The sequence below is a fragment of the Zootoca vivipara genome, chromosome 3 (assembly GCF_963506605.1).
Source record: "Zootoca vivipara chromosome 3, rZooViv1.1, whole genome shotgun sequence".
Lineage (NCBI taxonomy): Eukaryota > Metazoa > Chordata > Lepidosauria > Squamata > Lacertidae > Zootoca > Zootoca vivipara.
Genome location: NC_083278.1, coordinates 90,078,123 through 90,103,765, shown reverse-complemented (window position 1 = coordinate 90,103,765; position 25,643 = coordinate 90,078,123). Strand labels below are relative to the sequence as shown.

The window sequence follows — 25,643 nt, the reverse complement described above, 5'->3', positions numbered from 1 at the left end:
GAAGCTGTCATGCTGGCTCCTATTTGCATGATGACTATAATGACCAGGTATCAGTCATGAACCAAATAAACATGCAGCTAGTTGCATGCATTTAAAGAGCCTTTGGGTCAAACAGCAGCCCTCCAATGGTGCAAAGCAAACTGGATGCAAAATTGATTAGACTTTCAAAAGCAGTTTGCAATATGGCATGAGGGTCTGCTTGACACCAAACCCTTGTATATGTCTAAAAGGAGCTCTTTGGCTCATGGCATTATAAACAGGACCCCAACCCTGACTGGGCATTTGAATGCTAATTAGTACTTGCTACCCAATATTTTATGGTATTTTTTTAGGAATTGAGGGAAAGGATTCTTAAAATGCAAGAACCAAGGATGTTAGGGACAAGCAATAAATTCTCAATTGTTATGTATTAATTGAAAAAATATTTATAGACTGCTGTGTCATAAAAATATATCACAGCAGTTTACATCAATATAAAACCAAACAATAAAATCATAACAAGTTAAAAACAAGCATCAATAGGCCATTGTGTGGTGTGTGGGGGTGTACTTTTAATTGCCTACATAGGCCTGGCAGAATAGAAGTTTTCAGCAGGCATTTAAAAGTTGGAACAGAAGGGAGCTGATTGAATGTCTATTGACAGGGTGTTCCACAGGGCTGAGCTGATGTCATTAAAGGCTATCATTCAGTCTGATACTGGAACCTATTACAGTGGTGCCTCGCTTAACAAACGCCCTGCTTAACGAAATTTCCGCTTAACGAAAGGTTTTTTCTAGCGGAGGTTGCCTCGCTAGACGAATTCGTTTTACGAAAAATTCGTCTAGCGAATCGCGGTTTTCCATAGGAATGCATTGAAATTCAATTAATGCGTTCCTATGGGCAAAAAAAAAATTCAAAAAAATTCAATGCATTCCTATGGGATTCGCTACACGAATTTTTCGTTATAAGAAAAGACCCGTGGAACGAATTAAATTCGTCTAGCGAGGCACCACTGTATTGCAATCCTGCACACAACTAGTCTGCTTAGATCTCGGAGTTCAGTGGGATTTAGCACAATAACTGTGTAGAATGGCAGTCCAAGCTACCAAATATATTGAATCCCATGCACACTTATCTTTAAGTAAGCCCTGCTGAACTGAACAGAGCTTACTTCTGAATAGATATGCATAGGATTGCAGTTAGGACTGAAGCCAAGACCATCAGCAGTAAGTTCTGAAACTGAAAAAACTGCCAGAGATTTGAAATTATTTTGACTATACTATATCCTTACACCTAGTTTTACTGCTATATAAAGACTAATTCTCTGTTTATATCGTTAACATGTTTCTAAATTGACTAAGTACTTTCACAAATGTTCCAAACACCCCCTAACACTGCAAAAATACAACATTCTTAACAAATCAGCTGCCTAAGAAAATTGCTCTTTATATCCTTCATAAGAGAGCAAAAATTATTTAAAGGAATGTTGTTACATTAAAAGATATTTCCATTCTCATTAAAATGCAGCAGTTCTCTTACCTACTGCAAACATGGTCTATCAGCAGTGATACAGAATCTAGATTATTATCTAGTTTGGTATTGTGATAGAGGCACCGGTCCCGTTGTAGCTCCACAGCCTGACGCAGTAAATTCTGCAGACGCCTTGGGGGGAGCATCACCGATGGTGGTAGGTAAGCTTCAAAGAATTAAAGACAATATTTCAGAGCAATCTTATAAGAAACAGCATGTAAGAAATCTGGTACTGTATTCACATAGTGGCCAGTATCAGATCTAATTTAAGCTAAAAATTACCCATAACTTTGGGACATTAATAAAATCCTCTCACATTGATCTTAACTCAACCTTTGCTGTTGCAAAGAAGCGTAAGATTGTTTAAATGCCAATAAAATTATTAAGAAAATGCTAGTTACTACAAGGCAGCTCCTAAACTCTATCACACAGTGCCATGGTATCTTATTAGGTGTCACTGATATGGAAGTAAAACACAGATAATAGCAGAGTACGTTATACTTTGATTTTACGAGACACTTAAGTCGCCATTATGCAGAATTATGCTATCCTAATTACAGCTAACAATTCTTAAACCATTGCATTTCCCCCTTAAAAGTATTGTAGGTCTCCCCAACCTATTGCCCTTACTATGTTTTGACCTACAAATCACATCAACCTCAGCCAGGAAGGATCCAACACATATGATGAGCACCCAGTTAGGGAAGGAAGATTTAGAGTGAAATATACTAGATAAACAGATAAGCAAACATTGCATGCCCAGTGGAAACTAAGTTTTTTCTTACTCTGGAGTTTGTCCAAAAGTCTAGATCTGGACGTTGTGCCTTTCCCTTCCCATTCTGCTTTTGCACGCAGGTCTTCTGCATGACTACACATCAGATATCTGTTTGCATATAAAAGACAAACACATGAGATTACATATTTCAGAAATATTGACCTTCCCCAACTGCAACAGCATTTGAACCAAAACAGCACATTTATTCTTCTCTGGAGCAAGAAAAGGGGAGATGGACTTAGTAGAGAAGCTATTAATACCAGACTATGTTAAGTCTATATGGCTTAAACTTCTGCTTTCACTGTTTAATAAAGCTCTAATACATGATTTTTAAAGGAACTTAGCATATCTAATTAAAGACGCTGCTCAAGTATGCAGTTGGTGAGAAGGAAGCAGAGCCATGAGAATTCAAAGGCATGTTCCTGAAACTGCTTTTAAAAACTGTTTGACAGGACTTCCCTTATATAGATCAATGAAAAAATCCCACGGCGTCCAGCACTAATCAGTAACTGTCTACACTGTCTACACAACTGATCAGTCTGTGTTCTGGTACACACATTTCCCCCTTGAATCTCCCTGAGAAGTGTCGGGATGTAAAGATAAAAGCACATTAAAATCTCAGAATGCAAATGATTAAAGATTTTTATGAAGTAAAAATGCAATTCTATTTAATAAGAATATATAATTTCACATTTAATTTAGAAATAATGTGAGAATTCTGAAAGGAGGCATCCAGGAAGGTCTTCTTTCTAGGTGGATATTTACTTTAATAAAGACTAGTGGAACCTGCAACAAAACACTGCAGTGCTGAGTACTCCTATTCACAGTTCCTGACACGCTCCCCACCCCACCCCACCCCAGTTTTCTGTTTCTTTCACCTCATCAATTAGCATTCTGTGCAGACTGAGCATGTTCAGTCCTCAGAGAGCTGTTTGAGCTTTTCACCTTTCCTTTAGAGTAAATAAGTTTCTTTTACACTTCTGCAAATATTGACGTTCCTCTCAGCCTCTTGTAGGTGGGTGATGCCATTTTGGTTATGCAAGGATCAATGCTTGGATAATAAGTTTACTATTGAGATATATTCAATAATGTAAAAGAATATCCTTTTGGTATGCCTCTGCTTCAGGAGTCCCAGAAAACACTAGCACTGGTGTATGCAATTCAAGTCAAAAGTTATTTAGTTCAATGGGATTTACTCTCGAGTAAACATGTGATTGCAACCCTAAGTACTTACCCACTGAGAATGTGAATGCGCTCTGTGTTGTATTTCAGTGGTGTCAACTCACAACGCAGAACTTGAAGTGCCTCCAGAACCTTACCATCCTCCAGATACTCTAGGTACTTTTGCTGCAGCAGTAAAAACTTCATCCTCTGACATGACAGAAAGCAGCAGGTCAGGTGGGGAGAAAAGGATGACTGAAATTTCAGAAAACATTTGAGCCTAAACAAGGGAGTATACACCATTCCAATTTCCCCTTTCAATACGTTTGCTCTCATGACATAGGAATGTTTTGAACAGCCTTTTAGCATTTGCAATACACACTGATTCGTGCTGTTTATTATAAGTCATCAAGCTGCAAGAATACACACTTGATGGAACCCCAAATTATCTTCTCAATCTTCATCCAGTTTCCCAAGTACCCATACTCTCAAACAATCCTATTAAGCTAGGGATGGAAATCCTGCCCCCTCACATCACTCGAGGTACAATGATACTACAGAACACCAGCCCAGTAGGGATCTGCCCAGAAACTAGATTTATACAGAGCATGTAGGACCTCCAAATATATTATATGCAAAAGCAAACACTGCTTGTTTGCAAAACAAAACAAAGAGCATGCTTAACTTGATATATGTATTTTGGTCTTCATGGAAAGCAAAGATTATCCACTCTCTACATTCAGAACTCACATAGCAGGCATATCCATGAAAAATATATGCACCTTCAGTGGCAATGCAACCTTCATATATTTTAAAAATTAGACCTCTGATTGATAGCCATGACCAACATAACAAATTCATGAATTTAAGATAAGGGGGAAGAAAGGAGAAAAATATTTGGCACAGATTATCGAAAGCTCAAGTGGCAGTAGTATATCATTCGTAGATGGCATTGCAGTGTATTGTGTCTGTCTCTCACCTGGTACCATACCAAACAATCCACTGTATATGGCCAGGCCCTACATTACAGCCGCATCTGTTCCAACTCTACAGAGAGAGACTCTCGCTTAAGAGATCTACAGCAAACCTTTTTAGAACTAAAATATCCACCTGATGAAGTTAAACAACAGATCAACAGAGCCAGACTGATACCCAGAGAGAACTTGCTGCAAGACAGACCCCAAAAAGAAAATAACAGAACACCACTAGTAATCACATACAGCTCCCAAGTTAAAACAGTTCAACGCATCATGAGAGATCTACAACTCTCCTGACAATGACAGTTCTCTTCCTCAAGCTCTGGGAGGAAGACCTTTCATTGCCTACAGACAGCCACCCAATCTTAAACAACTCCTCACCCACCATAATACAACCAGACTTAACATGGACACTGGTACCAGAGCCTGCAATAAACCTAACTTTGCTGCCACATACACCCAGACAACACCATTACTGGCCCCAACAACATCAAACATACCATCTCATCTTCTAACATTGTGTATGCCATCAAATGCCAACAGTGCCTTTCAGCTCTCTATATTGGACAAATAGGCCAAACCATATGCCAAAGGATAAATGGAAATAAATCTGACATCAGGAATCACAAGACAGAGAAACCAGTAGGAGAACACTTCAATCTCCCAGGACATTCTATACAAGATCTCAAAGTAGCTGTCATATTACAAAAGAATTTCAGAAATAGACTGGAAAGAGAAGCTGCTGAATTGCAACTTATTACCAAACTTCTGAATTCCACTTTTGATCCAGGTGCAAGGAGAGTGGGGAACATGAGGAATGAGGGACAAAGAAGTTTATTCTGTTACATATACTTAGGCTTTAATACCAGTGGTGTTGAGCATCAATTTTTCAATATTTGTTTGTGTTTTAAGTTATTGGAAACAATTCCTTACGACCAGGTTCTTGTTCTTTTTATTCACACTTCCTTTATTTAGAGAAATTTATACATCACTTTATTGTAAGAAAATCTCTAAGTGGTTTACAAAAACATATACAATGAAACATCAAAATAGAAAACAGTTAGGAACAGGTTTTAAAACATCCAAAATATTATTAAAATCAATAGTAGTTAGAAAAAGATGTAACTTCTACATGTCTGGATAGGCCTGCCTAAACAAGAATGTTTTTTATTTTTTAAGCAGGTGCCAAAAAGACTATAGTGAAGGTGTCTGCCCGATGTCACTAGAGAGGGAGCTCCAAATGGTAAGTGCTATCATACTATAAGATCTCCCCCCCCCCAAGTGTGGAATTAGTATTATGTGGCACCGGTTTACACTGCCAGTTCTGCATATTGAAGAGATAAGAGTGCATATATGGGTTAGGCAAGTAAACTGGTCCCAAACTGTTAAGGGCATTATATACTAATAGTAATGCTTTGAAGTTGACTGAGTAGCTGGATCCAGAACCACTTCCAAACTGTATACCTGTTCCTTCAGAGGAGTGCAACCCCATTTAAGTTGCATTGATTCCCTCTGTGAGAAAAGTAACATAACAAATATAATACACTTTCCAGACATGGGACCCACTCACTGTCTCTGTCTTACTAGGATGCATCCTCAGCGTATTTTTTGTCATCTATCACCATTGCGTCCAGGCACCAGGCACAGCCTCTCTTGATTCAGATGTTATGGAGAAAGAGCCAGGTGTCATCAGTGCAATTATAGCACCTTGTCCCCAAACTTCTGACCGCTCCCAGCAGCTTCATGTATATATTAAATAGTATTTCTGATATACCAGTGCCCTCCTCTTCTTCTTTGGCGATCACTCATAGCCGAGTAAGATTGTCTTCCATAAACACGATTTTAACAATGGGTCTGTAAGTGACTGTGGAGGCCAATTCTGGATCCACACATCCTTCCACAGTGGGGACATTGGTTTCCAGGCGGGAGTTGATCACGGTGTGGATTTGCCAAGCATGTCTTCCTCTTAGCATGTTTCTCCCTTGCGTTCTGAGATCGAGTTTCTTCAAAACCCATGACACCTTTGGTAAAGGCTGTTCTCCAACTGGAGCACTCACAGGCCCATGTTTCCCAGTTGTTGGTGTTTATACTACATTTTTTTAGATTTGCCTTGAGACAATCTTTAAACCTCTTTTGTTGACCACCAGCATTACGCTTTCCATTTTTAAAGTTTGGAATAGAGTAGTTGCTTTGGAAGATCATCAGGCATCCGCACAACATGACCAGTCCAAAGAAGTTGATGTTGAAGAATCATTGCTTCAACACTGGTGATCTTTGCTTCTTCCAGTACACTGATAGTGTACTAGTGCCCTACGGCACCCAATACTGTGCCTGGAGATCAAAAAGCACTCTCCCAATACTACTCTCTGGACCTGGTCCCATCGGTTGGACCAGAATCACTGTGACACAGTGCCCCCATTTCCTAATGCATAGAGCTGGTCCATGAGGATACCACAATCAAGGGTATTGAAAGCCATGGAGAGATCAAGAAACAGGAGCAAGATTGCACCTAGATTGAAACGAACTTAAATAATCTCCATTAACCATGCTCTGGACCCAAGCAGTCAAACTTCCTCTGCTAGGTTTAATAAGCCAGGTGGGACAGGGGTCAAGAAGGCACAGGGGTCAGGCGTATAGCTGCAAGCACTTTATCCCTGTCATCTGACTGCATAAGCTGAAACCGATCCCATAACACATCACCGACGGTGCTACTGGATACTTCATCTGGAACTGCAATAACTGCACAGTCAAGGTCACTCTGAAGTTGAGCGACTTTATCCTCAAAATGTGCAGCCAGTTGGTCCAAGTAGGTCCGTGAATGATCCTGTTAACCACCCATTTTATTTCACGATTTCATAGCAAGACCAGGGCTCCAACAGGATCACCAGCTTTTTCTGCTGGAACCCATCAAGTTCCATCCATCTCTAAGGGAGGGCCATCCAAATGGGCCCATCACCCTAACAGAGGAATTTGCTACTATTCCAAGCTTCAACATTAGCTGGTGAAATGCATTGCAAGGAAGTGCACTGCTCCCCACTATCTTTGGGTCTATCGACCACAATAAAGCTGTGTGTGATAAACAAACTATCTCCAGTTCAGCCCTCATATCATGTGGGGTAAAGACTACATCAAGGGTGTGCCTTTCCCAATGAGGTTGACTAATGAGTATTTGAGACAGCTCAATGGTTGTCATGAAGACTTTGAAGTTCTGAGCCAGTCAAACAGCAGTCTCTGCATGGATACTAAAGTGATGCAGGACTACTGTCCTGTAATCTACCAACACCATCATACCACAGATCACCTTTGTCTGGAATGCCACTGGGTAACACAGTGGTTGATAGACCAGCAACATTCCCTGCTTGTCTCTCTGGCCCAACACTAGGTCCACACCCTTTAAGCCTATCTCAAGATAAAGATGTAAAGGAAATCATGCTTCTACGAACAATAGCAACACTTTGCTCAATCCTTAGGTCTAACCTGGTGCTTGTGTGAGTACCCAGTGGGCATAGCTGAGTTGCATGGGGGAGCTTGTTGGCTATGACCCAAGTCTTGGTAATGCATGCCTTGACCATCCATGTTCAAGTTGTGGATTAGCCAAGTCATCCCTTGATCATCCATGTTCAAGTTGTGGATTAGCGATGGACTTGGCATACAATAACAGCACCACCACACCAGAGGGCTCTACAAACCAGACTCCTAGGTCTCCATCCCAGAATGTGGTCAGCCACTCCACTAGAACTATACCTTCCCCTGCCAAACACCATTTCTGAAAATAGGACAGCATATTTGCAATTCCCTATTACCTGCCTCCCCAACACCTTCTAGCTCTATCATCCAATATCACGCTATACAGCTTTGAGGTTAGGGCCACAAGTAATAAACAAAGGCCCAGCTGTAGGTATATTCCACTGTTAGGTGAAAGGCAGTAATTTCACCATCTCTCTCTTTGTATCTCACTCAGGAGAAAACCCCAAGCCAAACCTCCACTCTCCCAGGCTCTCACCCTGGGTAATGGTCACATGCCTGTCTCCCATAGTGCATGGCCTACAATTTCATATCCTGATTGACAGGAGACACCCCCTCCCTTCAGTGATAACCTAAGATATAGATTCATTTTTATGTCAACCCATTTGGGGACAACCCCACCACATGTGGCAAGAGTCTGCTGTAATAAGGCAGGCTATGAACCACACCCTAACTCAGCCAGCAATCAAGCAGTATTACTCACTGCAATCAGTACAAACACTCTCTTACCTGCAGGCAGATATGTAACAGGACAAACAAACTGATGCAGGCAAAACTCCCCCTCCCTCTCTCTGTCTTGCTGTCTGGGAGAAAAACCAGAAAGGGCCAACCAGTCCCTCTCTGCTTAGTCTTCCTGTTGGTCTGCTCACCGATTGTAGTAGTAGTAGTAGTACCGGTAGTAGTAGTAGTAGTAGTAGTAGTAATACAGTAGTAGTAGTAATAACAACAATAACAACAACAATAATAATTTATTTCTACCTCACCCATCTGACTAGGTTTCCCCAGCCATTCTGGGTGGCTTCCAACAAAAGATTAAAAATACATTAAAACATCAGTCATTAAAAACTTCCCTAAACAGGGCTGCCTTCAGATTGTCAAGCAATTGTGCCATACTCACAGGAAGATTACATGCTTATTTTTATGATATACTAACATAAAAAGGAATATCAGTATTTCAATAATTTAATGAAACAAAGCAGAATTTAACTATTAAGTGAACAATGTAATTTGCTATTAATCTTTCTATTTACAAAGCCACCAATTGTATCCTACTAGCAACTAATTATTTATAAAATGAAATAGTGACCTCAGTTTTTACTTCAAACCTGCAAGAATCACAATGCCACCAGATTACAGACAATTGCATATTTGATCAATGCTAACTACTGTCATCCTTACTTTGGCAGCCCATAAACCTATGATCATTTGCCTTTCAACTCCCACATTGTTTACACTATGGCCCCATGATGAAACTGCAGAACTTTATGCAAGAGTTTTGTTTAGTTCCTGAATCAGTAAAAACAAAAAGGCTCCACCTGACATACTTTGTTCTGTGTTAACATCACCAGACACCATAACCCTTACATTAAAAGCAAAACATCCCACTGTTTGCTTTATGTCTCATGTATACCACACTGTGAGTGAGAAAAACACAGAATCAGTTTATTCTAAAGACAGAAGGGTTCCTTCTGTTCTCGGAACAGCTGGTGATATAAAGAGTTAAACTTCTCATGTACAAGTTAAACCATAGCATGTGGCATAGGTTCTTGAATGTATGGGCATTTAGGCAAACATACATATGTCGTATTGCTGAAAATTAAATATATCACACCTTTAAAATGAAAGGGAACACCCACTTCAAGAACCACCATCATGCACTCTCAAACACCAAACCACTTCCTCCCCTAAAACTGAACTAATTATTTCAGTCAAATGGACAAAAATAAGGGTATACTCTGAATCAGGATCCATAGCATTAAATACCCACTGAGCATGTGCACAGTACCTCTCACCACCAAACAACCAGCCTCCTTATATCTGGTATCAAGAAGAGTATCTTTCATGTTTAGAGGTGTCCAAGTATGACAACCAGACAGGTTTGACACCCCATTTTAGAATATTCACTAAAAATGTCCCCTTCAAAAAGCCCAGGCTTGCTTTCTACCACTGATATATCACAGGCAGGCTTGTTTTGCACAAAAAAGGAAGAGAGGGGTGTGTGTGTGTGTGTTTTTGTGTGTGTGTGAGAGAGAGAGAGAGAGAGAGAGAGAGAGAGAACGAACACACTGCATCTCCCTTTACCTTACAGTCTCCTACCATCCTTTTATAATATTGAAGTAATTTTTCAAGATACTATTCCTGCCTCCAAGTCAAACTCAATCCAAGCAGATATCCTTTCCTTTAAGATACCCACTGAAATGTTTAATATCTAATTTTTGCACACCCCTAGCATTTCACAACACCACGAAAGAGATAACAGATTGTGGACTGCTGTTCTGTGCTGTTTTGTTATCTTGTCATTGCTTGTTCTGTGGTTTTATTTTATGCTTTCAATGTAACCAGTACTTGTTTTGACTGTGACTTTTTGTAACCTGCCAACACTGGGACCATGTGGTGAAATGTACATATAATAAATAAATTACAGAAGAAAGGGAAGGAAATAGAGGAATGTCACAATTAAAACAAGTACAAAGTAAACAGGGGAGGAATGTGCAATTATTGCAGCGACATGTACAAATGATCTCATTTATCAAGGTGGAAATGGAGGTGCAGCAGCACAACACAAGGGAGCCAAGTCCAAGACTGAGACAAGGCCTGATATGCCATTCAAACTCAGACAGTGGAGGGTGCAATGGGGGGGGGGGAGGTCACAAAATGAGGAAGGCTCCTAGTATAGGCTCCTAGGATTCTAACCACAAAGCTTGAAGTTGAATACATAGACAAATGAAGTGCAGGAGGTAAGATAGAATTCTTTTTTTTTAAAGGAAAAAAATAAAATTGATCATAAGGAAAGCTTTATTTTATATGCAAATGTAAGGCATCTTCACACTGATAATTGCTAAAAATTACACCCATAACCCTCTTGTTTGAAAGAGAACAAATCAAAAGTCAGTTTTAAAACAAAAAGTCATATACAACAGATTTTATCATTGTACAAGCTATGGACTATGAATATTTTTAGATTAATGAGAATTGCAACATTTATTGTTTAAATCAGTAGGAGAAATTGACAGGCAGATTTTGATAGACTAAAAAGTGTCCTGGTTAGCAATTTTTTAAAAATCTGATTTTTTTAAAAAAAATATTCTTGCTACATAAAATGTGTGCATCACCTTAAAAACATGCACCTGCTTTAGAACTATTGTTTTTTCTCATATGCAGATTTAATTAATTGCTCAATCAACACTTAAAATTAACTAAGATTTATTTAATGAGATCACAGCTGTAGCACCAGCAAAGGTCCAGTACAGTTTGCTTCCTAACACATGGAAACAACATTGCACTCCCTAGCTACTGGCAGTCCTTATTTCAAAAATTCCAGATACCTGATCTGCCATTGAGTGTTTTTGCTTCGTATCCTTGCATGTCCTGAGTGTAAGCCAAACAGAAATCTTTTAATTTCACTACTGATCTCCTGTCTCTGGGCAGTAATAAATTCTGGACCATGTGTACTGGCTCCTACCCTGTTTCTCATATTTTAAGACATACCCATAAAATAAGCCATAGCAGGATTTTTAAGCATTTAAGGAATATAAGCCATACCCCGAAAATAAGACATAGTGATAGGCGCAGCAGCAATGCCGGCCGTGGCAGGAGGAGGAGGAAAAAAATAAGACATCCCTTGAAAATAAGCCATAGTGTGTTTTTTTGAGGAAAAAATAAATATAAGACATGTCTTATAATATGAGAAACACGGTAATACATTCCCAGGACCAATGTAAAAGATTGGCTTTAACCTTCAATGCCTTATACTGCTTGAGACCCCAGTACTTTATTGAACACCTCATCTCATATGAGCTACCCACTCAGAGGTCAGCTTCAGAGGTCTTTCTCAGAGTGCACCTTCCCATAGACATTCAGAGTGGCAAGTGCTAACCCCCAAAGAGACAAACCAGGTGCCAACATTAACATCTTTTATTCTAAATATTTGATTCTTAACAAATATTGCCATTATTGAAAGGGAATTATTTAGTAGTTCATGTTTTTGAAGGTGGGTTTTTTATCACTGTTCTGAAAACCATCATATGATCATTTGCAGCGTTTTAGTTTATTACTTTGTTTATTGTTTATGTATTTTTGAATTGTATTATTTCTTCTTCTCCTTAAGACTTTTTGTACAAGGCAAGGAATCATTAATATTTCAGTAGTGAAAAAGTCATGGCAATTATGCAAACAAAGTTTTGAATTTTGCTTTGTGACAATATAAAAGCATTTAGTTATAAACATATGTTTAAAGCAAGCCATTTGTGTGTATGTTAAGTTAGGAAATATCTGAATTTCTATGTGGAAAGAGAAACTTGATTTCATTATATAAATTCAAATTCATCAGCTGACTCATGGGAAGGCCCCGTATGGTTGCATTCCAAAGGGACAGCCAGTGGCTCATGTCATCATACAGCTCACTCTACAACTCCCTACCTCTGACTCCTGAGTGAGTCGAAGAGCATTTGTTCTGGTTCTTCAAACTGGAACGATACAGTTGTCACTAACTGTATCCTCTCCCCCATTTCCTTTGCTGGCGGAAAGAGCTCCGCCCTTCATTCCAGAACAGTATAGTCTCTCTTCAAAAATTAAACATCCTTGAGGTCCAACCTGGTTAAAATGATTCCAGATACACAATATACATGCACGTGTGTGAATTCAGAAGTGATTATTCAAAATTGAATACAGACGCCCTCCCATTTACACATGATCAACTCACACACAACTGCATCATAGACACACGGCACTGGGAAATAAATAATCGGATTCAAACCTGGAAATGGTGCGAGAGAGAGGTGGAAAGTCCTCGTGGCTCGCAAGGAGACCCTCCCTGGAGCCTGGTGCAGGACATCAGTGAGGGCAGAGGAAGCCTTGAAGAGACTGAAGTGCAGCAGGGCTTTGTTTAGGCTCCTCAGGCTCCCCTCCTAACAGCTGATGTGTACAGTAGCGCAGCAACCGCCTTTCCATGCATCCTTCAGCCGGCCCCAGAGATACAGTATTTTTCATGGGATTTTATTTCAAATAGTTTAGTTACAGATTTACATGTATCTCTCCCCGCACCATCGACAGAAATGTTGTTGTTGTTTAGTCGTTTAGTCGTGTCCGACTCTTCGTGACCCCATGGACCATAGCACGCCAGGCACTCCTGTCTTGCACTGCCTCCCGCAGTTTGCTCAAACTCATGTTCGTAGCTTCAAGAACACTGTCCAACCATCTCATCCTCTGTCGTCCCCTTCTCCTAGTGCCCTCCATCTTTCCCAACATCAGGGTCTTTTCCAAGGATTCTTCTCTTCTCATGAGGTGGCCAAAGTATTGGAGCCTCAGCTTCACGATCTGTCCTTCCAGGGAGCACTCAGGGCTGATTTCCTTAAGAATGGATAGGTTTGATCTTCTTGCAGTCCATGGGACTCTCAAGAGTCTCCTCCAGCACCACAATTCATCAACAGAAATATGATTGCCATTTCAGACTGGGTATGATTTGATATGGTTATGTTTTATTTGCCCTGCCTTTAGTTGGATATACAGTATTACTGAATTCTGTAAATTGCCTGTGGTTCCCTAATAATTGAGAAACTAATAAAAATAATTTTAAAAATATGGATACATATCAACCATTTTTAAAGCATTGTGTACACTGAATAGCATTCTGTCAGGGCCTAAACATAGGTTCCCAGGGAATTTTAAAAACTTGTTCTGTAAGCATAAATCAGAAAGAAGTATGTGCCAAATGGTACACATACATTTAAAATTATCTCTTGGCAATTACAACTTTAGTCTCTAAAACCACTTCAGCCTGTGAATAGTTACATAGAATCATAGAATTGTAGAGTTGTAAGGGACCTTGAGGGTCATATACTCCAACCCCCTGCAATACAGGAATCTCAACTAAAGCATCCATGACCAAGTGTCAAATCAAGGTTGAAATAAATGAAATGCAAGCAAGGACAACACAGGCGCCCTTTAGTCCACATGTGTTAGTTAACTAACCTTCTACAGCAGGGGTAACCACTGTGGTGCTCTCCAGATGTTATTAGAGGCCATCAGGTCGGAATAGCATGGCCAATCGTCAGGGAAGATGGAGACTGCAATACACCAACATCTGAAGGGTACCATGTTGACCCTCAAGATGTAACCCTTTCTAGAATAAGGAATTTTAAAATGTAGGCTTTATCCCACAGTACACAGAAAGCCTGTTTTTCCAAAATTAAGACAAAAACCTCCCATATCAAAAGCTCAACTTCAAAGAATGAGGGTAATCCAACCTAATATGCCACTGCATTTGGAGGCACACCCACTGCAGAATCTCTCCCAATACTGTCACCATGCACAGGAAGCAGCATATGTCAAGTGTCAGAAACCTGTGGCTGTCCCAATGACCTCTCTTCTAGTGTAGTTCACTTCACTTCACACTCGAAGACTACAGAACATGAAGAACAGCCGCTACAATAATGTGTAAATGAGCAAGCAGCACAGGACTTTTGACGCCACCTAAATTTGGCTTGGAACTAGTCACCTACATCCCTGAAACATACTATACCCCTGAATACACTTGGAGACTGTTCGGCATTGATTACAAGTTTATTAAGTTTTATACACAATAAAGCACAATGTCTTTCAGAAGAAATTATTTAATTTGCGATAATTATTAGATTATATCTGAAAGATTATTAATGATGAATTGGAATAGAATGAAGATATTATCAATATTGTATCAGTAACATCTTAATATAAGAACAATGCATTTTCTATTTCGTTATTGCAATCCAATTACAGTCATACCTCGGTTTAAGTATGCTTCGGTTTGAGTACTTTAAGTTTAAGTACTCCGCGGACCGTCTGGAATGGATTAATCCACTTTCCATTACTTTCAAGTTCACTTCAAGTTAAGTACGCTTCAGGTTAAGTACAGACTTCCAGAACCAATTGTGTACTTAAACCGAGGTACCACAGTAATAGACTTGGATCAAAGTAGTATAACTGAATATCCAGATCAGGTATAGATTCATGAGGTGGCTTTGGGTAAGAAGTAGTTCTCCATGTTAAATCCACAGATTGCAATGATCAACCTCAGGGGCATATATGCTAAATAATATACGATACTTAATACAACATTGAAAATGATGAACAGAGATGGCTACTTTAGCCCTTTTCTGCCATGCCATATCCATCAAGTGGCATCCAAGTAAGTCATACTCAGAATAGACCCATTAGTCTGAGTCAATAATTTCAATGGTCTACTTATTGGATCAATTCTGTTTCCAACAACAATATGGGATTTAAAACAAAATATTAAAATAACTATTCAGAGAAACAGAGGAAGTTAATAAACTTCTCTCAGATAATCTTTTCTATTGCTATAGAACAGGCACAGGCAAACTCGGCCCTCCAGATGTTTTGGGACTACAACTCCCATCTTCCCTGACCACTGGTCCTGTTAGCTAGGAATGATGGGAGTTGGGAGTCCCAAAACATCTGGACGGCAGAGTTTGCCTATGCCTGCTGTAGAAGATGTATTGGGTCATATATAGCAGTGGTCTTCAACCCCCGGGCCACGGACCGGTAGCGGTCCGTGGATCAATTGGTACCGGGCCGCCTAAGGATCATTAAATACAATTAAATTAAAATTATTAAATCAAAACAATCTAAATAAAATATAAACAATAAACGCCCCCCCCCCTCAGCGGGCCACAGTAAAATTATCAAACGTTGACTGGTCCGCGGTGATAAAAAGGTTGGGGAGCACTGATATATAGGACCCATGATCACCCTGATTAATTCTGGATTGCCCTCTCTACAGTCTTGCTTGTCATTTGTTGAACAAGTGGTCATTCAGCTAATCCAAAAAAGCAAATGGAAAGAGCTATCATTTTTTTCTGGAGTCTCTCCCAATCCACCATTCAGCCTGGGTATGACAAATGCTAGAGTGAATGATAAGCACTGCTTTGCTTAGAGATCAAGAGGAGAAATGGAACCCCATCAATCTTGTTAGTTCTTTCTGTAGCCTTTGATACCAAGTCATCACTGCGGACATGAATATGGGGTCTGATGATTCTGTGATTCTGCTCAAGTGTTCCATTTTCTTTTGGTTTTTATAAGAACATGTAAGAAGGTGAAAGGACTATTAGTTATCCCCTTAGAGGTTTTCCAAGTGGCTCCTGCAAGGTAACTGGGCAAATTGATTTGGAGACACGATGTCATGGGTTATAAACATGAGCCAACTCATGGAACCCCACTCAAGTCCTGCAATCTTATTGCTCTGTTGGCCATGACTGAAAACACACACATGGTAGTATACATCTGAATACCAGATACTCTGAATGTTTAGCAGGAGGAGGACGGCTGTATTCATGTATCACTATTAAGACTGTGCACGGAATTCTGGCTGGAAACTTAGAAATAGGATGTTGGCCTGATTGCCTGCTCTGGGATGGCTCTCTTCATGATACTGGATGTTAGCAAGTCAAATGAAAAAGAATCTACACAAAGCTGTAATGACCACCGTTGGCAGATAGTACAAATGAGGCGGTGTGGAGAAGAAGGAGAGACACACTTCACTGACAACAATTCAGTCTCCCTTGGTCACTTAAGGCTACAGCCTGGATAGCTTTTAGAATTCTAAACTGTAACCTGCCTAGGGGCCTACTAGTGATGGGAAGTTAATAAATATTATTAATAATAATATCTATGTTGGCCTTTAGAGCCCCAATAATAATAACAACAATATAATAATAATAATAATAATAATAATAATAATAATAATAATAATAATAATTTAGTTATACCCCGCCCATCTGGCTGGGTTTCCCCAGCCACTCTGGGCGGCTTCCAACAGAAAAATAAAACACAATAATCTATTAAACATTAAAAGCCTCCCTGAACCTGGATGTACCTGTATGTTTGAACTCCATTGTATAATACATTCACACGTTTTTGGCGTGAACCTAAAAAGTGGAACATATGAAGTAAACCCTAGTAACTTCTAGCATAATTTACTAAGCATTTAAGGCTGCTGTCCTATGTGCACTTATTCTGAGAAAGTTCTATCGAACTCAACAGGACTTATTTCTAAGGAACCACCCACAGAATCAGGCTGCAGAGCCCTAAGCAGCTTGACCCAAAACCGCAATATAAATTTTCCCCAATCTCACATGAGATTGTTAGTTTGAAAGGTCAACAGAAACGCAAGCTATTAATCATAATGATAACTTTTTGTTTATTATCGGATTTGTTTGCATATACAGGGGATTTCTCTGTAATTGCTCTAATTTAAGATTCCTTTCCTTAAGATCTACTATCTCCCAGCCCTAAACATCTTTTGAAAGTATTGTGAGTGTATATATGTAGCACGTATGCATGTGCATGCACACACACAAACACAGGCTCTGATGCTAACTTTGCTTGCAGGAGGAGTTCGTTTTTCTTTTTCTTTTATATTTTGAAAACATATAATCTATAGTCTTCTAGATGAGGTGTGTACAAATTTAATATAAGAGAAAAAGAACACAGCTCCTAAAAACTACTTTTTAAATAAAGTTTACTAAACATCTTCCCATATTAATTCTTATTTTGATTCACCAGCAATTATATAGTACCATAGGACTGTTCAAAGAAAGGTCCAGCTTGAAAACACATTTCAAATTCATTGATTCTTTTATCAATGTTTTGAGGTACATGGAGCATCTCTCCCATTTGTAAGTGACATGCTTCTCATAGTTATTTCATATTTCAATTTATTGTGAAGGCTTAGCTGTCAGAACAAATAAGCAATACAAAAGTTTTATACAAAAGGAAAAGTGATGGCACAATGTAAAATCAAAATGTGCCATCATGAAAACAATATACTAGATATTATCAAAAAGACCCAAACATTGTCCAACTGCAGCATTTGCTAAAACAGCTACTTTAGCAGTTTCACCCCTGTTGCCTGCATCTAGCAGATATATAGTTTTAAATTGGATTGACCAAAATATAATCCAAATATAAAGACTTAGTCTTGTATATTTTTGGGTGTTCTATTACAAGCATAAACACATAATGTGAGAAGTATTCCACCCCTTAACTTCTCTCTCTCTCGTCTTAACATCTATGGATTTCCCCCCCTAAAATGACCCATAAAATATCACCAGAGGCATCAGTTGAAATCCCAATAAATTAAATGTCTTTCTGTTGTGAGTTCTAATGAGAAACTAGTTGTTCAGAATATAAAGGCAAACACCTATTTTCTAGGAAAAATACTCTGGATTTCATTCTCAGAAGTTTATTGTGAAATTATCTGAATAAGATTTAAGGATAAATTTTATTCTCAGAAATCTGAAGAGGACAAAGGTACTACAGTACAGTGTCTTTTAATTTTTTAAAAAATGTATTATGTATTTCTTATTCATCTTATCTACATTTGTACATAAATAGAAATACCAGTCTCTCCCAATTACTTCAATACACTTTCCCAAAATTGCTTTTTTGATATATGAATGGTGAAAACACTCCTTGCTCCAATAAAGGTAATACTCAAAAAGAATGCCAGTCCACTTCTATGCAATGTGCTCAATAAAAACACAAGATTTTACCTCAATTTATATTCACCTCAGTTACATTTTTTATTCCTACACAACTCTTGCACTTTATAGCATCTGTTTGTTCTGTTTGGTTATATTATCTAAGTACTGACTATCATATTATCAGCTGTCCATTCTTAAAGTGACACAGTTCTACTTGTCTGAGAGGAAAAGTTTATGCATGATTAGACTTTGATTTGATTAAAAAGAACAAGATACAAATACTTCCAGGCAGCAACTGAAGTTTAACAAAACATCTGTTTTTCCATACTTCATTTCCTGCCTGATGGGGGAAGGGAAGAGAGAACAGGAAAATATCCTTTTGACAACAAATAAATCAACCAGAAGAAAGCTAAACCAATATCAACCTATTCCTCACTGTTTTCATAGTCACTTTTGTAGTAGCGCTGTATTTTCCACTTGAATAAGAGGAAAAATACAGCACTATAATGACAGGGCAGCTGAATATATGAAAAAATCAGGGTTTTTCCAACTGAACCATACTCTGAGAAAAGCCCCTGAAATCAATGTACTTACATTACATTAGTAATTTCCATTTATTTGAATGGATCTACGGTACTCAGAGTATGACTTAGATGCATGCAACCTTCAGTACAGAAGAGTTTGGATGATAAGAGTGGTCGAGAGTATTTCATGTTTCCCGTAAACACAATACATTGTTTCCCTTTTGTGTGTGTGTGTGTGTGTGTGCGCACACACAATCGTTTTAGTTCCCATGTATAAATTTGAGCTATATCATCTCAATGATCAGAAGACTGCCTTGTTTTAATTAAACAGACAACTACAGAGAATGACCCAAGTTCTAGACAGCTACATAAATGCAAAAGTCAACTGAAAAGAGTCATTGCATTTCACTAATGTTTATTCAAATATGCCACTTCACAGAGACCATATATCATCCCCTGGAAGGCATGCCCAGAACAATTTCACTCAAGAACAAATTAAAGAGTTGAACACAAAAATGTATATATTTCTCACCAGTGACTTACAAGAGATTACTTATATATCTATGCCCACATTGCTGCAGGGTGTTCAAATACACTCATGACACGAGAGAGACATGACACTTTAAATTTTTTAGGCTTTTCATTACAAATATCAGGTGGGCTGGTGTATATACTTATTTTTTTAAGACACATGTGTACCCCAACACAAATTTGGGGGGAGGGGGAGGCATGGTATTACTACAAATAAAATAAACTATATCTGAAACAGTTCAATAATCTCTCTTACCACAATTGCATGAGGAGAGTGCACTAAAGGCTTGAGTTCATTCAGGTCGTTCTCAGCCTACAAGTAGCAGTTTTTAAAATAGAAAGGGAGAGAAAAAAGAGATAAACCAAGGATTACGAACAGCACCACACAACCAACAAATCTGCAACTCAGACCTATGGAAGCTTATTCAAAGTTAAATTTCACTAAGTTCAATGGATTTACTCTCAAGTAACTGTGTATAGGATTGCAGTTCTAGTGATAATTAGGCAGTTGCATGTCTCTTCCATTACCTTATCCCATTCTCCTTCCATGACATGATTGCGGAATTTGGTAGCAGAAGGATGTTCTAAACGACATCCTGACTCTTGCATTAGAAGATCAACAGTCTGGCTGCAGGAGAGAGGTACAGTATTTTAAAAAAAGCTGACCAATCTTATTCTTACAGTGAAGCCATCCATGTAGCCGTAAATCCAAAATATTGTTTAAAAAATATGTTCCACCTTAAGAAAAATAAGATGCTGGAATGTGTTCTAATGAATTCCAGCAAACAAACTTGTGCCCTCACATCCACAAGTTACATATGGAGTATAAACTTCACAAATATAAAGTTATTTTTCCTCAACTATTTTGATGATCAAGAAAAACATGGCTCCATAAAAACACACTGTTTTAACAACATGTTATTCATATGAAAACACAAACGTTGACTTTAGATTATAATGTGATTAGAACTACCTACCTATAGCAACTGGAATTTTGTTGATGCAGCGAGCACCATGTTATTCCCTACCAATATATCATCTGCCTTCAAGTCAGTTGTCCGTTAGGCTGGGATCTTAATAAAATAGACTATTCTATAACCCACAACCCTCCCCTTCACATTTTAAACTAAAAATAGCACATTTACTATGGTGTAGTCTATGAACAGTCACGAGTTGTCACCTGCTGCTGTAAACTTGCCCTATTTCAGTGGTGTGCTTGTTTCGTGCACCAAGTTAATTAAAACCAATCCATTCCCACAATAACACAAGCTCTTGGCATACAAGGGGCCATGATTTTCCTATAGTACATATTCCTACACGTCCACATCTCAATATTCTCTAGCTGTTATTATATTGTACTATTGTTGGGTTTGTTTTGTTAATCCAACTGCTGATGTCCTGCATTTATTTGCTTTTCACCCTCCCCCACCCCAGCTGCATGCCTATTACTCAGCTCAAAGTACTGCAGTGCTGCAAGCAACAGAATAGTCAACACATTTGACATTAATTTTCTGAAGTACTTATACACTGAGTATATTCAAAGACTACATTAGACATAGTTATATCCAAATTGCATTTTAAACATACTGTTCATCTTAAAGCCAATGACAGAGACTGTACAATCATAAGTATTTTGATATACTGGTTTGCTTTTTTTAACTCAACATACTTGTTTTAAGACTATAGACAAAGAGATTTCCGTACGCTGTTGTGTTGAAAATGCTATTTTATCTGTACCATCTTTGCACCAATTCACCTTTATTACTATGTTCTTGGGCCTTCGTACTGTCATAGTTGACAGAAGAATCTACCTGTTCTCGAGTAGGAAGTCCACACAGGACTAGGCCTGAAAAAATAGGCCCCATAGTTTCACTGCCTTCATCCCTTCATTCCCTGGATTTATCTCCTCCCCCCCACATCTCTCTTTGATATTAAACTGCGACAGAATAATCTGTGACAAAAAGTGCCCCTCCTTGGGATAAATATGGGCTAAGGCAGCCACACAAAAGTGTTGGATTCTCTCCCATGGGCATATAATGTGCCCTAAAATAAACAAGTCGGCCATGGCTATTATTCTCATCAGCACAAACCCTCATCTATTTTGTATCCTCCTCCCCCTTCTCAAAGATTTGGATGCAAAAAAGGCATTTTACAAGAGCAATACCCCCGACCCCACCCCAAGAGCTGGGTCTCCCTCAAACGTGAGCCTCGCCGTGATTCAAAAGGGGGGAAAGCACAAACAACAACGAGAAATCCAAAGCCAAAACAGAGGTTTCGGGAGATGGGTCAGCCAAAACGGTGTGTGTGTGTGTGTGTGTGAAATCTCATCTTTCGGGCCCACTTCCGCACCCCACGGAAGATTCCGCGCCCCACATAGCGCTGAGTTGGGAAGGGCATTAATGGAGACTCTCATCCTCAGCTTGCCCCACTTACTTGAGGCCCAGCCCGTGGAGGTGCTGCCCGATGAGCCGGATCACGTCCTCGTCGGACTGCGAGAGCCGCTTCTTCTTCTTCAGGGCGCTGCCGCCGACCCCGACGCCGCTGCCTCCCCCCATCTCGACGGCGGACCCCCCGGGGGCCGAAACCCCGTTGTTGACACTCGGCCCGCCGCCACCCCCGCCGTTGTTGTTGTTGGCCGACGGCAGAAGCCCGTTGGCGTGAGCGAGCTGCTCCCCGGCGCTCGAGCCCGAAGAGGCCTCGCCGTTTTGGGCGCTGAGGCAGCCCAGCTCCGGACCCTGCGACGATGACGGCGGCGGCGGCGGCTGTTGTTGTTGCTGCTGTTGCTGCTGACCCCCTCCTGCCCCGTTGGCCTGCATGGCGCTGCTGCTGCTGCCGCCGCCGCTGGCTCTGAGGGGGTTGGCAGCAGGGGGGGCGAGCCCGGCGGAGAGCGAGGGGGACGGGGACGAGGTGAGGCCTGCTCTGCCCGCGGAAGCCCCGGGCTCTCCTGCTCCCTCCGCCGCCGCCGCCGCCGGGGAGGCCCGCGCTTTCTTCCGCGGTGGCGGGGAGGCTCCGCCGGTGTCCGAGTCGGAGGAGGAGGAAGCGGAGGCCAGAGTTTCCTCGCCGAGAGCGGCCGTGGTGGGAAGCCGGGGGGGAGTGAGGAAGGGGAGGCGGGGGTGGGAGTGGGGTGGGGGAGGTGGCGGGGGTGAGGAGCGGGGTGGGGGGAGCCTTGGTCCCTCTTCCTCGACGCCCCTCAGACAGCAGCGGCCGCCGCCGCCCGCTCTAGGGTCCCTCCAGCTAACGCTGCCCGAAGCCCACCGCCTGGCAGCCCCAGGCGCCCGGCCCACTCCTCTCCACTAGCCCGCTGGGTTTGTGGCTTCTCTGCCTAGCTGCAGCCTAATGGAGTCCGGGCCGGGACGTCACAGGAAATTCCTATACTGCCCCCTACACTCACTTCCGCCGCCGCCTGGGGTAGGCTCTGGGGGTGCAGAGTGCAGAAGGGGCAGCCTAGGGCCAGTGGCGTGAGGGGCTCCGGCTGGCCTCCACAGCACCACCCGCTGGGCGGGCACAGACCCTGCTTGGGGTGGCTGAGGTGGGCGCTTTGTCACCGCACCTGACTGTTTGCGTGAGGCTGGCTGGCTTGTTATGATTCTACCTTGCTTATCTCATATGCCCATATAGGGCAAGGCTGGAGGTATATGTAAATATATACACACCCCCTCATTTCCCCGTGCTCTGAAATGGCACACATAAACGGGAACTATCATGTTGATGTGCTCCGAATTTGTTTGACTGAAACATTGTTTTATAGTTACCAATTACTTTTTTTTTTAGAAGTGAGTTGAATCTTTCTATTCGGAACAGCAAAGAGCCTTGTGGCCAATGTGTTCATCTTTAAAGCGCCGCAAGACTAATAGGGCTACTGTTGTTTCAGTTCTGAGTGGGTTTCTTCCCTTTCTGGCATGTATGTATATGTATATGTACTGTATATGTATATGTATATGTATATGTATATGTATATGTAGATAGATCGATCGATCAATCCAGTCCTTTTTTCTGGCGTGATGCAGGGGGGTACGCATACCCCTAAACATTTTGTGAATCTAAGTTTGGTTTCATTGAGGGGCAGAATTACAATAAGAGTAGGAAAAAGAGTTACCCCTAAATATTTTTTTTAGAAAAAAAGCACTGGATGTTGGATAGATGGATATACCTTTATCATCAAAGTACAGTAACAGGTGTTTGTAAGAAACACAAACATATTTGCATAAAGTGTTTTCAGACTAAAAAATATCCCTCCCCCTTGTTTTTGTGCCCCTACCTTGAGCTAGAACTTCAATATTATTTCCCCACACAATAGAGTAGGAGTGGCAAGCCCTGCCTTACGGCAGGAATTACAGTATAGCCTTTACCATTTAATGGGGGAAAATGGGGCTCTGGTGTTAGGGGGCAGTTGTGTATAGCTTTTGCATAACAAAATATACATGATAACAATATATATATAATAAAATACTCCCCCCCCCCTAAAGAGCAGGGGTTAGCTTTAGTACTGCCTTCTGTTAAAAAATACTAAATGTTGTAAAATGCTTTAAAGTGAAAAGTATTTCAAGGGAAACAGAACATTGAGGGAGGGAGTAAACCCTATGACAGGCCAGTCACTATCCAGTAGATGCTTGTGGCTCTCATGCCAATACATTCTATGTAGCGCTAACAATCACAAAAGGATATACTGTGGGCAGGAGTTGTGTTTTTCTCAGTGACAAAATATTGTAGCTTGACGCATGGAGAAATATTGCAGCTTGGTGTATGGATCTTCCTGGTTTTGCAGAAATCCACACAATGAATGAATAACAACTGCTTATTGATAGTGCTGAAAACTCGAAAGGACCCAACTACAACTGGGTCTGCCTTTCCATTAGGCATCTTGTAACTAACCCTTGCCATCTCATACCTACAACAATACCTATATAACTCAGGGTAACAATCCATGCATCTAATTATATGGACTCCAGTTCACAAAACCTTGTGCCATAATAAATTTGTTTTTAAGTCTTGGAGGTGCCAAAATAATATTTATGATCTTTGGCCTATAATGCTGGTGACTGGTAATTCAGATATGAAGCTTCTTCATATGATGCTGACCTCCCAAGTGCACTAGGTGAGTCTTGTTTAGTTTCCATCTTTTTGGAAGAGACATCAGAATACAATTATGCTACTCCTTCTCAACAAAGATCCTATGGTACTTTTTACAAGGCATGGGCGTTGGCCAGCCTTGTGCCGTGCCTAATGCCGATTTATAAAATGTAATTATCCGAGCATCCTACCTAAATAGTACCACCAGCTCCCACAGAATACAATGCTATTTCTCACTTCCTGCCATTATATTGATGTGTAATGTCGCTGAGTAGCAGTGAACAGCCAATGTATATACATATGTAATGAACAATAATTACATTCAAAATGCCTATGGTCTCTCACTATAAATTGTTATTATTATTTATCAAATTTCTGTACCACCCTTAATCCAAAGATCAAAGTGTGGCTTACAACAGAAAAACACAGATATACGTACCACAATAACAAACAAATATAATAACTCAAGACACAGCATTATTATTTATTAAAGTTCTTATTTCTAAAAAATTATCACATATTAAATTATTATTATTAAAATATTATGGATTGAATTTCTAGACCACCCATAAATGTTATGAAGCGGCAACTTCCCCTCCGCACAGTTCTTCAGGTAACAGCAGACATTTAGGCTGCAATTCTAATGGTATTTACCTCAGTATATATCTTTAGATTGCACTGGTAGAGCACTTCACTCACAACAATTATCAAACAGAAATAAAAATGTATAAAGGTTAATACTGAAACATTGTTTAGCTAAAGCATGCCACTACTCCTCACTGAAGGGGCTTACTGTGCCCGTTGTTAAATACACATTTGTTACTATACCATTTATGTCCTGCTAAACTAACCTAATCCATTTTCTTCATAA

At 40.3% G+C, this 25,643-nt stretch overlaps 1 protein-coding gene across 1 annotated transcript in view; it reads right to left on the bottom strand.

Moving 5' to 3' along the window:
• Positions 1-22,616, bottom strand: part of WDR26 (WD repeat domain 26) — a 38,178-nt gene extending 15,562 nt beyond the window's left edge. Inside the window, exons 1-6 of the mRNA XM_035111428.2 lie at positions 22,136-22,616; positions 20,231-20,330; positions 19,959-20,015; positions 3,519-3,655; positions 2,295-2,392; positions 1,519-1,675 (exon numbers count right to left, since the gene is read on the bottom strand). Coding sequence (XP_034967319.1) covers positions 1,519-1,675; positions 2,295-2,392; positions 3,519-3,655; positions 19,959-20,015; positions 20,231-20,330; positions 22,136-22,518 — 932 coding nt within the window. The 5' untranslated portion in view covers positions 22,519-22,616. The remainder of the gene's footprint in view (positions 1-1,518; positions 1,676-2,294; positions 2,393-3,518; positions 3,656-19,958; positions 20,016-20,230; positions 20,331-22,135) is intronic.
• Positions 22,617-25,643: the final 3,027 nt, after the last annotated feature.